Genomic DNA, 15,442 nt, shown 5'->3' on the forward strand with positions numbered 1-15,442 from the left:
ATTATCTAGTTAATGAACAAACATTTTTTATTTTTATTACAACTTATTTTTTTTAGCCAATATAAGTAAAAAAGTGAGTTTTTTCGTTAAAATTCTGTCAAAAATACAAATTTTAATTTTTTGTTTTTCCTTTTTTCATTAATTAGATTTATCTATGTAACGGGTTATAACTAAAAATCTGCACAAATTTTATTTCAGCGTAACTCAAAATTTACTATTAAGAAAAGGTTAAGCTATTACATGAAGTTAATTGTCAAATAACCTATATTCTTCCGAAAACGTAAAAAACAATGAACTTCAAAATAGGGGTCATTGTTAGGAACCCGTCTTAGTTTAGTCAGGGTACTTGAGCAGGCACGTTGTACACCGTTAGTATCAACTTCCTTAAAAGCCCTTGGAGACGATCAAATAATCACGTCAAGCATTGCATATGTGTGAGTAATGTTCACTCGTGTTTTCCACGACAAAACAAAACCCCTAAAATAAATTCCTATTGCTTGCTCTTCTCATCCCGATTACTATATGCTTAATTTTTATTGTCTCATAATACTAGCACCGTTGCGTTCAATAAACCGTAATATGCAATTTATTTCGTCCGCGCAGCCGTCCATGTGGAACATCAGAAGCCAAATGAGCTTTTTTTCGTCAAGCATGAGTGGAGACGATCAAATTTGCGGTCGTCAAACTAAAATATCAAAAATTTTTGATATTCATCAAGCAGAGCCGACAAAAGTCGACGCCACCAATACACTTAATAATTTTATGAGTTTATTTGATCGTCTCCAAAGGCCTTAAGGAATTTCCGGATGAGACTGTAACGTCTGATTCAAATTTTGAGCTTTCCAACTATTTTTATACCCTTAAGCTTTGATTTCTCAAAAAAATCTTCAAACGGTCGCCATTATGGTTTGTCGGACTTTTTCCTTTGAACATGAAGAGGATTTGTCCGGCCACAATATGATTTCTACGTTTTTATGGTGTTTATGTATGAAAGGAACCAAAATTTTGTCAAAAATTTATGCACGTCTCTTGATTTATTGCCTACCCATTTGGTTTAAATAATAGCTTTTTTTAATTTGTACTTTATCTCGATGCTTTAAGCATGCTGTGAGCTTTGGCTTGCTGAACAATACGCCTCCAAGCTTCTCTGTCTTTTGCGGTCTCTCTTTCTTTCTAATCGGAGCTTCTTCAGATCTTCGTTTAATTCGTCCTTCCATCTTGTTCTTGGCCTTCCTCTTGCTCTGCCGATGTATGCTTTCGCGTTCAATATCTTCTTTTGGGCTCTTGATCATCTATTCTTGTAATACGTCCTAGCCATCTTATTCGTTGCGTTTTGATAAATCGCACCACGTTTTCGCCTGGAATTAGCTGGTCAAGTTCGCTATTCCATCTTATCCTCCATTCGTCAGGTCCGATTCTGACTGCGCCGAAAATTTTTCGAAGAATTTTTCTTTCTAAGGGCATCAATTTTGTTTTGTCTATTTCGCATATTGTCCATGATTCAACGGCTGAGTTTTCGGAATTTATAAATAAAAATTTAGCAAAGCACTGTTTTAATATGTATGTATCTTTGAGATGCTGAATTGTTTAAATGAAATATGTATTTGATAGCATATATTAAAAAAATGTAAAATGTAAAAACACCCAACCTCTGAAACCCACCTAACCCCTCATTCCAGAAATGAAAATATACATAGGTAGTATATTTCTAAACTAGTTATTGCATACACATATATATTTTACTTATATATGTACATATATGTACATACCTATATACGAATATTCACAACTATGTGATTGAATGAAATCAACATGCCGAATCTACATATCACATTTAAAGCCAATATACAACAAAATGGTGTAATAACAGTAAAAAGACAGCAATTCAACCAATATACCAAGTAAATAAAACTCAGACAGTTACAGCAGCAATGACGGTATCTGCATCGAGGCCAAGTGAAACAAATTAGCCCGCAGCTACTGCTTGCTAGGAAAAGTTTGAAACTTTCACTTCACAAAGAAAAGAGTTAAAAAGTTTATCTGTTCTTAAATGTACATACATTTCAACTTGTAAGCTTGTCAAATTTTCTGTAAAGTACCGTTTTGTTCACGAGTTTAACTTTTCGCTCTCAAATGTCTACATTTTGTACCACTTCAGTTGAGAAGCTGAAGCTTTAGATTTCTGGAAAAATCAAAACATGACGGGAGATATACTTCACATTTGTAAATATGTATGTATATGTCGGTTTGTCTTTCAAAATCATCGCAATCTAGACAAGAATCGCTTTTAATTGTTCTGCCACGCGTACTTTGAATCTGAATGAAAATTGTGATATCTTAATAAAAGTACAAGCATGTTGCCCTGGGAACAGCATTTTTGGAAAAAGTTTACGCAAAAATAATTTTGTTTAGAGAAAAAAGCAATTTATACAAAATATGTATGTACATACATATCGCTCATTTACTTGAATAGTGTCACAACTCAAAAAAGTCGATTTTTCAGGAGAGCGATTTAAAGTTTTTAATTGTCTCTTATTTAGCAAATATAGAAAAATTCCAACTGTTTATTGACAAATCTAGTGGCCTGTAATATATTAAATACAATGTTGAGCATAAATGGACCAAATTGAGTGTATTAATGCTTTTTCTTGGGCATAAACGTGACCCATTTTGAATTGTGTCGTTATTTGTGAAAAAAAAAAAATTGAATTTCGCCGTCATAAGTCAAATGTGTCATTTTTGTTGAAAAAAATCAATACGAAAAAATTAATTACTTTTCACCAATATAGTTGTAATACAAAATATGTCGTTCTTTCTGAAAATAAAACCAAATTCACTCTATAACAATATGTGTTGTAACACAAAATATGTCTCTCTTTCAGATACAAATCCATGCCTAATTCTGGCACAACTCAGAAGTGTCGTTATTGTAGTTAAAAATTAATCCAACATAACAAGTTTAATAACGGCACATTCTTATTTCACGGTTTATTTTCCTACGCATCGGAATGCAATTTTTATACAATATGGACGCAGAAATTGCACACATTTCTGCGCAAAAAACATTCCGTGTTTTTTGAGTTGTGACACTATTCAAGTAAATGAGCGATATGTATTTTGTTATAACTCAAAACCAAATGGGAAGCATATTGTTAGTAGGCATCAAACTTAAATCATTAGAGAGTGCACCTCAAACATGATTAAATCATTTGATGGCATCAAAAAAAGAATTAGATAACATAATCCGTTGTCAAGACAGCAGTACTAAATGATATGGAAGTATTAACTACATTAATCATTACGTCCTTTACCTGACTTCGGAATAAAGAAAAAGTTAAAAGTAGACGGTTTGAAATATATGCACAGAAACCTATTAGGGGTTTGTGATTTTCTGTACCAATACGGAACAAAGCGGACAACGCCAACAATAGCCCTGCAGGTGGCAGATGCATTGCAGCAAAATCTGCTATTAGACTCAGGGAAGTGGATCCATTAATTCCGAAATTCTCTGCAACTTCCACTGCATCCTTCAAAATATCGCCCAATATCTACAGATGTTTTTCCGTTCACTTTCCCTCGAAGGAAGGACGAAGTCGTTGGAGAAGAAGTGTAGTTACCATTTTCTCGGATGGATCGAAAAGTGGAGGGGAGACTTCTGCAAGAAGCTTTCCATAAAACTTAGTTTCAAGTTACCAGACTATTGTAGTGTCTTCCAAGCAAAGGTATCTGCAAATAAGGTAGTGGTAGATGAATTGCTCCGAGGTGGTAAGCTTCCACTCCGATAGTATAGTGGCAATTAGCGCTGAATATGTGCTCAAAACTAGTTCAGGAGTGTCTTAGGATTATCGTTAGCGTCAAGCTATTTTACTATCAGACTACAGCGGAATCGCTAGGAACTGTAGCGCCTGCTCCAACAAGCTGGGAACGAGTCGGTGCTCCGTTGTCCTCTTCTGCTCTAGGTCTGGATCACTGGACATCTCTCGAGCTTGGTAAGCGCTGGTTAACCACTAAAACTTGCTCAGTTGTGAGATCCTTTTGGCCCAAAGTAGAGCGCAAGAGATCGGCGGAACTGCGGGTACTTAAAAAGATTCAACTTGACGCTATGGGGGGAGTACTCACCGGGCACTGCGGAATAGGCATACATGCGTCCGGATGCAAACTCTCATAGCTGTATAGAGGAAGGCGAGGTGGAAACACCAAGGTAATTCATGTCCAGCGTTCGCAAGACTGAGGTTGGAACAACTCGGCAGTCATAGGTGAACCATGCAATTTTGCCGGATTAGACATTAGCAGCATCATAAAATTTGTGATAGGCTAAAAGCGATTCTCTGAAAATGTGTAGTTGATCCGATAATAACTTTTCGAGTTTTTCGACAAATGACAAAGATCACTCAGGCGCTCCAAAACGCTCGATAACCGCTCAGTAGATTTTAATGAAATTCATACAGCTTTTAGAATACATAATAAATCAGGCCTGATCGAAGGAATATTTTTTTTCAATTTTTTAAGACCAATTAACTCTTGATTTTTTCCCGAAAATCTAGAAAAAAATTTCCTGAGGCCGCCATTTTGTTAATTACTAATTTTTTTTATCCGATTGATTTAAGATGAATCTCCAAGAACTTATGATTGTCACCGCAGTGAACTTTTTTTGAAACTGGGTCAACACAGACAGCTATAGCTTTGGAAATTATACATTTGTTTAAAATTTTCGTGACTTTATGTCAAAACATTGTATACTAGTGCCATATTTTTACTTTTGTAAAATAACATGATTTAATAGAAAAAAAAAAATTACTGAAAATTCTAATTTTTTCGTGTCTCTGACTACCCCTAACACCTTAAGTGAATAAAGCTATTATACTCTGTACAACATGTTCCGAGAGTATAAAACCAAGCAAGCTTTGTTTTTTTTTAATCGAAAAACCTAAAAAGCAAGTTAAAAACAAATGTTTCGTGTTGTTCGGTTTTCGTTAAAACGAATATTCGTTATTTCGGAAACTACTGTATGTATGTGTTCCACTCGTATATTTAGCGCTAAGCGAATCCTGCCCGTAGTCTGTGCCGACAATGCCAGTTTTTCGCTGACTCTGAGTCGTTTTCGTTAAAGCAGATTTTTCATTGTTCTCAGTGTTGTTGTTCGATTATCATACATATGCTCCAAACATGCCATAGATGGCAAATTGTCTGCTATGCTCTACTTCTGTCATTTTGATTTTGCTTCATACACCCCTTTCGCATTGACACGTATGCATGTGTATGTGTGTGAGAATGTATATACCTGCAGTACGGCTGGTATGAATTGGTGCATTGCACTAGTGAATTCTTGTGTTACAAGTAACTAGAGAATTCAAGACAACGAGGTAATGCAGAGAAGCAATAGTACATGAGAGAGATTGAGAGAGAAGAGAGCATGATCTAGAGAACGTTGTGCTTAATTTGTACTCTCAGTAGAATATTACCGACAAATAAGGGTGGGAATGCAATTTTGAGAGATCGAAGCAAAAATAACGCAGAATAATAACGGCAGAGCATCTCGTACATAGTATTTACGTACAAGTTGGTCATTGAAAGCATGATTTACTGTTGTAGAAAGAAAGGCATCAGCGTTTTCTTTGTAATTCTGATATTTCATTTTTCGCATAATAGTTGTTCTCTGATTGTACAATTGATCTCGCGTCGCGGGTTCTAATACGTTTATTGTTTATTAAAAGTGTTATTAAAAGGTGAATAATTAAATGAAATAATAGTGAATAAAAACAAAGAAAACATAAATTTTTTATGCAAAAAAATGGATTGCCCTGCACAATGAAAAGAGGTAAGAATTCCAACATTGCTGTATATGGTTTGTTCGAAAGTGTTTGCACATATTTATGAACGCATAAATATCCTTGTATGTACATTTATTTAAATTATTAACACCTTACTTATATGTATACTTGTTTCGAATTATTTTACTCATTTAAGATCAACACCAAATTTTAATGGAACTCTTAGAAATGTGACTTGGGGATATAAGTGCAGTGATATATATGGTATGTAATTTGTAATACAAATTTAATATCAACTACATTTCTTTTTAATTATTTTCTTTCTTTATCACATGTTCAACGAAGTCGCTTTTGAATCCAGCCGAAGTGTACAAAAACTTCTGACTTGACTTCTTCTGACTTGACTGATATTAACCGACCCTGTTGTTCAGATCGTAAATATAATTGTAAACAAAGAAATTTTAAATAAAAAATAATATTGTTAATTATATAAAATTTAAATAAAATTTGTGTTTAATTATGTTTGGAATAAACTAGCTAGGTTGAGAGGTAGTGAAGAAAGTGGTGAAATTTAATAGTCGGTAAGTTGTGAAGTAACTAATGATATATAGTCAGTGATATGTGGTGAAGTAGCTAGTGAAATATAGGCGGTGAAATCACTCGTGAATAGTGTTAATCGGTTACCGTCAATGACATCGCCGTGTTAAATTCATGAGTGAATTGCATTGCCGGTATTATGGTGGGTAACCAGTGGTGGTTACCAGTAAGTAGTGAACTCACTATTGTTTCACTAATGAGCCGAACTGAAGGGTACGTATATATGTACATATGCGTTAACATTAACATTTGTTGGTGCGTCTCACTTATAGTGTCTGCTAGTGTCATTAATGTTGACGAATTTAATTTTTCACATTTTCACAGTGATTTCATTAAAAAATATTGAACAAACCAGCGTCGTCACTCAAAATGCTCACGCGCTGCAATTACACATAATTGCTTTTAATGAATTTGCATTTTATGCTCACATATGTGCTACTCTCGGATATAAAGGCTTTATATTTAAATTCGCCTGAGTAAAAATGGTGTTATTTTATTGAATTTAAAATTTCTACACCAAATAAAATTTTTGCACCAAAATGTTAACTTTGATCTGTATTGAATTTGGTAATAGTGGTACGTCTAGGGATGCAAACATCGTGAAATGAAACATCGATAGTTCGATGGAAACATTGATGTATCGAAAAATCGATGAATTTTTGAACTTTATTAACGTACGTATTTTATTAGTAGGCACAAAAGGCTAATTTTAGAACCACAAATAAGTGATACACAGTAGTTAGTACGCCTTTAGTTGATAAATTTCTAGCTGGATGTTAAAACCTTTTCTCATTTAACAAAAGATATAAATAGTGTTTGAACAAACAAAAGATTATTTATTTAAAACAGAATTTAAAAATAACAATTTGAAAAGTCTTTTCCCTGTCAAGCCATTTCTTTCGCCTCGTGCCTTAGAAAACAGTCGTTCACTAACAGACAGAAGTGGCCACAATAGATAAATATTTGGAAGCTTGTTTATAAAATTCAGGAAATACATTTTTCAAGTCAACCCACATCTCTATTGGATTCTGAGTGATAGAAGTAACAGCTGATTCAAGAAATATTTGCTCTTCAACCTTCCGTCCCTATTATTGTAGATACATTTTACAGCTTACATTTCACATTTCGGTGGGCCAAATGTTTAGTATGGTTCTAAATATCAAACGAGTGATCTGTTTCACTCTCATCCGAAGATTGTAAAAACATTTTCAAAAACATCCATACATCGTTTGCATTCCTAGTTATGGCCTCAAAAATATGAGGTCTTGTAAATTGTTGAAGTGATTGGTTAAGCATGGTTGTCTCTTCAATAACGAAAGTTTTATTTTCCTAATTCGTGTTTCAGCTACTGGTTCCTGAATGTAAGAACAGTGAATCGGAAACTTCTGAAAGTGTTTGTTTCTATATATCTTTTTGAATAACAGTAAAATTATGGACGTATCCACAACTGTTTGTTTGCTTTTCGCAAACTATTTCATTCTTGCTGTGATAGCGGAAATTATTATTAAAGTATGCGCTTCATATACACTTAAGTGTATTGGCCTCATTTCCTCATTCTCATCGTGTACTGTTATTCAATATTACGTGAAAGCATTTTCCTATTATCACCAGGCTATGTATTGCGATTCAATTAAAAACTTCACACCTTTGTAAAAGTATTGGTGTTAAATGTAAATTAATGTTAATAAAAGCGACATTGTATAGGCTTTCAGGACGAAATCTGCGAACACAAATAATAATTACTATATTAATAGAAACATAAATACATAATACATAATATGTATGTATTTATGTAAGGTCATGATATTTACGATACTAAATACGTTAATTTAAATCCGCCTATACTTCAAATAATATAATATATATGTGTATATATGTATGCAGTTATAGCCTTTTAAAGGTAAAGCATGTATAATTAAATACGGCTCTCATTTCATGTCTGATACTAAAAGTTACTAAAAGGCGGAATTATTGAAATGTCCCAACAAACACTTGAATTGAAATTATCAAACGTTGGAGAAAATAATAATTTTCATTTTCAAGTTCGACATTTACTGCCTTCCAAAAGCGGCAGCAGCAAATGACTGTCAAAAAATTATCATTCCCACACAATTTGTATGGCGCATACCTAAATAACGCGACGACGACGCTGAGCGGTTGCAAATTTCTATTTTGACAGCGCGTTCCGAACTAAAGTTGGCTTCGAAATATGTAATTTCTCTGTACAATAAAATTTCACAACAACAATTTAAGTACACATTTTGATATTTGACATAAAGTTCGTGCTTATATTTAGGGATGGGGCATCGACGTTTACGCTGAGCGGTAAAAAAAGTTCCGCCAACGATTTTATTAAGGAAAGGCAGTTACGCAATTTGATAGACAGCAATTTCACAAACGTTTCTCAAAGGTTATTTCTCAAATTTGTTTCCATCATTTTACAATTTGAGAAAAATCATTTTCTCAAATATAAAGCATTCCGTTCAGTAATCAGGCAATCATCTTTCAAAAAGCGTTCATAACAAAACAAACGTGGTCGTGGAGTCCAACAATGTTTGGTTATAAAAGTGAAGAGAAATATATTATTATAAATTATGGTTATTATTGTGATATTTCGGATAAAATATGCATACAACAAAGAAAATAAAAAGTGAAGTGAGGCAGATTGCTGACATGCTCACAGAAACTGCTGTAGAAGGGAAAAATATAAACCTGGAGATGTTTTTATATTTTGCACTGAAATGAACTTTTCATTTATTTTGTACTCGTTAATTTAAACCAGAAAATTAATTTTAGTGATGTTACTAGGTTATTTATTTATTAATTAAATGTATGTATATACAAATCTATATGTATGTATGTACATGTGTACAATTTTATTTTATAAATTATTAAATAAATAAATATCAATTTCAAAATTTAATTTGAACAAGTTCTTATTTTGAAATCCGTGGCAACTTCATTTAAGGTAATTGGAATCCATTCCATTCCTCTCGTTTCATATTTGAGAAAATGTTTGAGATTTTGACATTCTCAAATTGAGAATAAAGAAAAAGAGAGGGAAAGGCAGCTAAGATATTATAATATAAAACATTTGCACTTTAAATCTGATTAACATGTGTTCAGGCTATTTGCTAACGCATGTGGGTTTATGATAATACGATTGTCGACTGTCGTACAATGACACATTTTAAATAGTCAATATTTTTCATTGTCAATTTAATCCAATAAACTTTCGAGTTACTTACGTAACGATCACTGAATTACAACAACATAACAAAAGCAATTGAAAACAAATAAAATTTGTTAGCAGAAGGAAAGCTTTATTCGTTTGAAGAATATGTAAATAAACTGAATAAATAGCTGTCTTTCTGTCAGTAAGCTTCTACGAGCATACATAGTACATATAGTACAATAAAGTGTATCCTTTCATTCAGTATAAAACATTTGTATATATACATATATGTACGTATGTACATATATATGTATGTAGGTATATGCCATTGAAACGAATGTGGGGCTACGATAAACAGAATACCAGAGATTTTATTTGTGGCGGCGCGTGAGTTTGGGCATGTAAACACGAACGAGTGTAAATAAGGCAAACATGCACTTACCAAAGCCAATGGAGTACATACATATTTTTTGCGCTCTCTTTAATTTGATCATTCAAATACACATACATATGTATGTATAAATGTTTGTATACTACAGTACGCTATAGTGAAACGCGCCGTTATTGCCGTCAATTCTGTGTATTGCATAATTTGAATTCACTCTTCATATTTACTTTATGCTGATTCTCTGCATATGCCTGTTTATATACATATATACACATATATAAACGTAAATTAAAAGGAATAAAGTCAGTTACGCACTCACCTTGCAATCTGTTTGAAATTAAATTTACGTCTCGGTTTCTTAGTCTTGCCATCGCCGCGCCCCTTCTTCCATATGTGCGTACGCCAGGCCGGATCCTGATATTCAAACGACGGCTTTAAATAATACAAAGCCATTTCCTGATGGAAGACAGGCGTAATCGAGCCAGACATAGGGGGCACAATCCATATCCAATCAGCTGGACAACCATTGCTAGAAAGAGAGGTAAGCGCATGTGCTTGCATGAAATAACTATAAACAATTACATATGTAATACATTATGTATGTATATACTAAATTCAAATATAGCTTATGTGCGCTTTCAAAGAGCACTTTCAGACAGGTCAACTCCTGTTGCGGCAATTCTTAGTTTATAGTAGCCAAAGAGAATCGCCCGAGAATTTGCGACAGGAGTTGATGCGTTTGAGCACTTTCAGACGGTGCGCGATTCTCCTATCTTCGTCGCCCCCTCTCCTATAAACAAATTTTCGGGCGATTCTCTTTTGCTGTCGCCCACTGCGTTCACACGTATGTACATACAAATAATAAATTATAAAAATCAAATTTTCAAATATTTTATTAAATTCAATGCGTTTTATTTAAAATAGAAAATACTGTGGAACTTGCATAACTCGAACTTCTATAACTCGAAGGTCTCCATAACTCGAACACTTGAATTGGCAATAGCGTTTCATTCAATTCATATAAATTTCGTTCCCTAGCTCGAATTTCTATAACTCGAAGTTCTCCATAACTTGAACTCTTGAAGAGGCAATAGAAAGCAACTTTCATACAAATTGCCTTCCATAAATCGAACTTTTTGGTCAGGACATAATACAAAATTTAAAATTTTACTATCGAGGCAGAATTTTAAAAGAATCCCTCTATATTGTACGGTGACAAACAAAAAATATAATATTGCACATATGGATTGCATAAATCATCTTACAAAGTCATGGGATACAGACGTCAAGAGCCAAACAACAGCAAACTGTAACAAACGAAATTACAAAATAGATGTATGTATAAACGTATGCACATAAAACTTTATGCGAAGTAAATAAATAAAACTGGGTATAAATCTATATTTTCCAGTATTTTGAAAAATTGTATGTTTTGATGAAAATTCTATAACTCGAAGTCTTTCTAACTCGAAATTTTTTTGTGAATTATGGTGATTCGAGTTGGAAAAGTTCCACTGTAGTTACAAAAGTTTGTCGAATAGAAATACATATTAATTGGTTTAAATGACTGATTAAGATATAAGTTGATGTTTTGATGACTTTTTAACCGCGACTGACTGATGCTGGTATGTGGGTGATGCCACTCAAGTGTAATTTGTGATTTCTTGACAGAGTTACTTTACAGTTGACATTAAAACGATGGAGCGATGTTTAAATGAATAATAAAAAGAAGTAAGGAAGGGAGTTGAAATTGCATTTTTAATTTAGAAATTATGAAAAATTGAAAGAAAATAGAAATTATTGGAGCATTAATTATATTCGCGGCTATTACTAACAGTGCCCAAATTCCATTTTCATCTTGATTACCTGCGGTTATAGCTGCTCCTACTTCAGTTTCTGCTTTAGTACATTCTTCTACTTTAGTAACTGCTGGGATTTATTTATTAATTCGATTTAATATTTTGTTAAGAGATAGATGATTAGGTGGTTTGCTATTATTATTATCTGGACTGGCTATATTTATAGCTGGATTATTAAGGCAGTTGGGCTTAATAATGATAATTTTACCCATAAGATTTTATAAATTAGCATTTTTTTATTTTTGAACGCATGCTTTATTTAAGGCTTTATTTGTTTATATCGCTAATTTACAAGAATAGTGTTAAAACTTAAAAAAGTCGATTTTTCAGGAGAGCAGTTTAAAGTTTTCAATTGTCTCTTATTCAGCAAATATAGAAAAATGCCATATGTGTATAGAAAAAACTAGTGGCATGTATATATATTAAATAAAATGATGAGCATAATTGGACTAATTGACCCCTTTTGGAATTATGTCGTTATTTGTGAACAAGCAAGGAAGTGTTAAGTTCGGGTGTAACCGAACTTTTTATACTCTCGCAATTTATTTATTTAACTTTATTTATATTATATAATACACAATTTGACCCACAAATTCGTCGTATATATTGTATAAAGTCCATTGAAAGTTGGAAACCATAATATTAGGTTAGAAGCACCGAGGTCCTCGTGTTCGATATATAAGGCCATAAAAACCTATGTTCCGATTTCGGCGTTTTTTAGAATGGAGCTCCCACACTATAAACGTAGTATTTATGCAAAGTTCTGTTCCTATATCTTCACTAGTGCTTACTTTACATATTGTAAAGTAAACTATTCAGATCGTCTTCAATGTTCTGGTATATAGGAAGTAGGCGTGGTTGTGAACCGATTTGGCCTATTTTCACAACATATCATTGAGATAAGGAAAACTATTACAAACCAAGTTTCATTGAAATCGGTCGAGTAGTTCCTGAGATATGGTTTTTGACCCATAAGTGGGCGACGCCACGCCCATTTTCCATTTTGTAAAAAACTCTGAGTGCAGCTTCCATCTGCCATTTTTTATGCGAAATTTAGTGTTTCTGCCGTTTTTCGTTAGTGAGTTAACCTACTTTTAGTAATTTTCAACCTAACCTTTGTATGGGAGGTGGGCGTGGTTATTATCCGATTTCTTTCATTTTTGAACTGTAATAAGAAGTGGCTAAACAAAACGACTGCAGAAAGTTTGGTTTATATATCTCTAATAGTTTCCGAGATATGTACAAAAAACCGATTTGAGGGCGGGACCACACCCACCTCCCAAAAAAAATTACATCCAAATGTGCCCCTCCCTAATGGGATCCTATGTTCCAAATTTCATTTTCATAACTTTATTTATGGCTTAGTTATGACACTGTATAGGTTTTCGGTTTCCGCCATTTTGCGGGCGTGGCAGTGGACCGATTTTGCCCATTTTCGAAAGCAACTTCCTCAGGGTGTCAGGGAACATGTGTTCCAAGTTTCATTAAGATATCTTTATTTTTACTCAAGTTATCGCTTGCACGGACAGACGGACAGACGGACGGACAGACATACGGATTTCAAATCCCCTCGTCATCCTGATCATTTATGTATATATAACCCCATATCTAACTCTTATATTTCTTGGTGACACAAACAACCGTTAGGTGAACAAAACTATTATACTCTGTGCAACAGGTTGCGAGAGTATAAAAACTGCGTACTTCAGAGCTGCACAAAATTGAAAAATCTATTTATCGTTTGTTTATCACTGTGGGATATAAGAACTGGCAATAGGGTCCTTTATTGTTGAAAGAAAAAATCAAAACCCTGCAATTAAATGTGTATTTTTGGGTTTCCGAAAAAATTAACATTTCGCAAATGTGGTTTTAATTAGTTCACGTTTTCGAGCGTGCGCTGTATATGGTATAAAGTTCATTGAAAGTTTAAAAAACCTAATAGAAGTATATGGGAGCTAGGGGAACGTAAGACCCGATATCACTCAATTTGGCTCGAATACAACGGTTAATATAAAACTAGTAAGGAAAGGTTAAGTTCGGGTGCAACCGAACATTTAATATTCTCGGAATTTATTGATGTAATTTTATAAAGATAACACATTAAGTCCAATAGAATAACGAAAATCATCATATATAGTACATGAAGGCTGGGTTAATTCCTGAACCGATTTCACTAATTTTCACCACCAAGGTACACTGCATCCAGGACTATATTAATTTTGCTAAGATTATCTCACATATTAAACGATATAAGCGGAATAAAGCAGTATTTTTGAAAAGCCGTATATCATGTATTTGGGAGCTAAGGGAAGTTATGACGCGAATTTAACCATTTTTAGTTCAGAGACACTCTGTTAGATGAAAATAATTTCTCTGAATTATCTGAGAGATTTAACGATATATTCGTTGAAATATTACTCATAGACACTGAGAAAAGTTATAGTCCGATTATAGTTCGAAATTATAAAGTGAACGATTGAGGTGGAATTCAAAATTGAGTTATATGGGAAGTAGGTGTGGTTTTGAACCGATTTCGCCCATATGAAACCTGTCGAGGCCATTTTCCTTTTTGTTTTTAATCTGAGTATAGCTTTCTTCTGTAAATTTTAGTGCTTCTGGTGTTTTTCGTTAGTGAGTTAACGCACAAGTAATTTTCAACATAACCTTCGTATGGTCGGTGGCGTGGTTATTATCCTATTTCACCTTAAAAAAAAAATATTGATGTATCGAATGATGGTTGATATTTCCGATGCATCGATGCCTTTGGAAAAAAATGCCGCATTTTGTGTTTTGCACACAAGCTAAATTTAGTTGCAAAATGAGTATTTGGATTCCACGAATTAGAAACCGTTTTATCAAAAACTAGCAAACCGCTCCGGCTTCACACAGGATAAACAAACATTTCAAAAGTTATATAAGTTATAGGTTCAGCAAAAAGCTGCGAGCACTCGTTGGAGGATGGGATCATGTGTAGAAGTTCACGCAAGTGAGGAAAGTTTTTGATTATCACTCACTTGGGAGTGGCCAGAAACGATTCTTCTCCACATGGTTCAAGCAGCTCACGACTTCCGGTTTTAGACCAAGTATCCTCTGGGTAGCCAACAGACATCCGTTTGAAGGCGAGCTAAAGTGAGAAGGCGAAGCCCGCTTATGCGGTTGTGCGTAGGGTTTGGGACCCACCACATAAAAACACCCCCCAATGAAAAATCTACGAAAGCCTCGGATGAGACACCCCCCTTTTGATGACGACCCCTGCAAACGTTTTAAGGATAATGATATAAGGGCATGCACCTGGAATGTCCGGACCCTTAATTGGGAAGGTGCCTCTGCCCAGCTGGTTGATGTCCTCATACGACTTAAGGCTGACATCACCGCCATCCAAGAAGTGCGATGGACGGGACAAGGACGGAAGAAGGTGGGTCCTTGTGACATCTACTACAGCGGCCATATAAAGGAGCGCAAATTTGGTGTTGGATTTGTGGTGGGAGAGAGACTCCGTCGCAGAGTCCTGGCATTCACCCCGGTGGATGAACGTCTAGCCACAATCCGCATCAAAGCGAGGTTCTTCAACATATCGCTGATTTGCGCCCACGCCCCAACGGAAGAGAAGGACGATGTGACCAAAGATGCTTTCTATGAGCGCCTAGAACGC

General features: G+C 34.4%; 1 protein-coding gene across 2 annotated transcripts in view; it reads right to left on the minus strand.

The window, feature by feature from the left end:
- Positions 1–15,442, minus strand: part of LOC105219547 (nitric oxide synthase-like) — a 174,514-nt gene that overhangs the window by 85,793 nt on the left and 73,279 nt on the right. For both annotated transcript variants that reach the window (XM_054226417.1, XM_011195764.3), the window contains one exon: positions 10,251–10,460. In XM_054226417.1, coding sequence (XP_054082392.1) covers positions 10,251–10,460 — 210 coding nt within the window. The remainder of the gene's footprint in view (positions 1–10,250; positions 10,461–15,442) is intronic.

Source organism: Zeugodacus cucurbitae, chromosome 3 (genome assembly GCF_028554725.1).
Source record: "Zeugodacus cucurbitae isolate PBARC_wt_2022May chromosome 3, idZeuCucr1.2, whole genome shotgun sequence".
NCBI classification, from domain to species: domain Eukaryota; kingdom Metazoa; phylum Arthropoda; class Insecta; order Diptera; family Tephritidae; genus Zeugodacus; species Zeugodacus cucurbitae.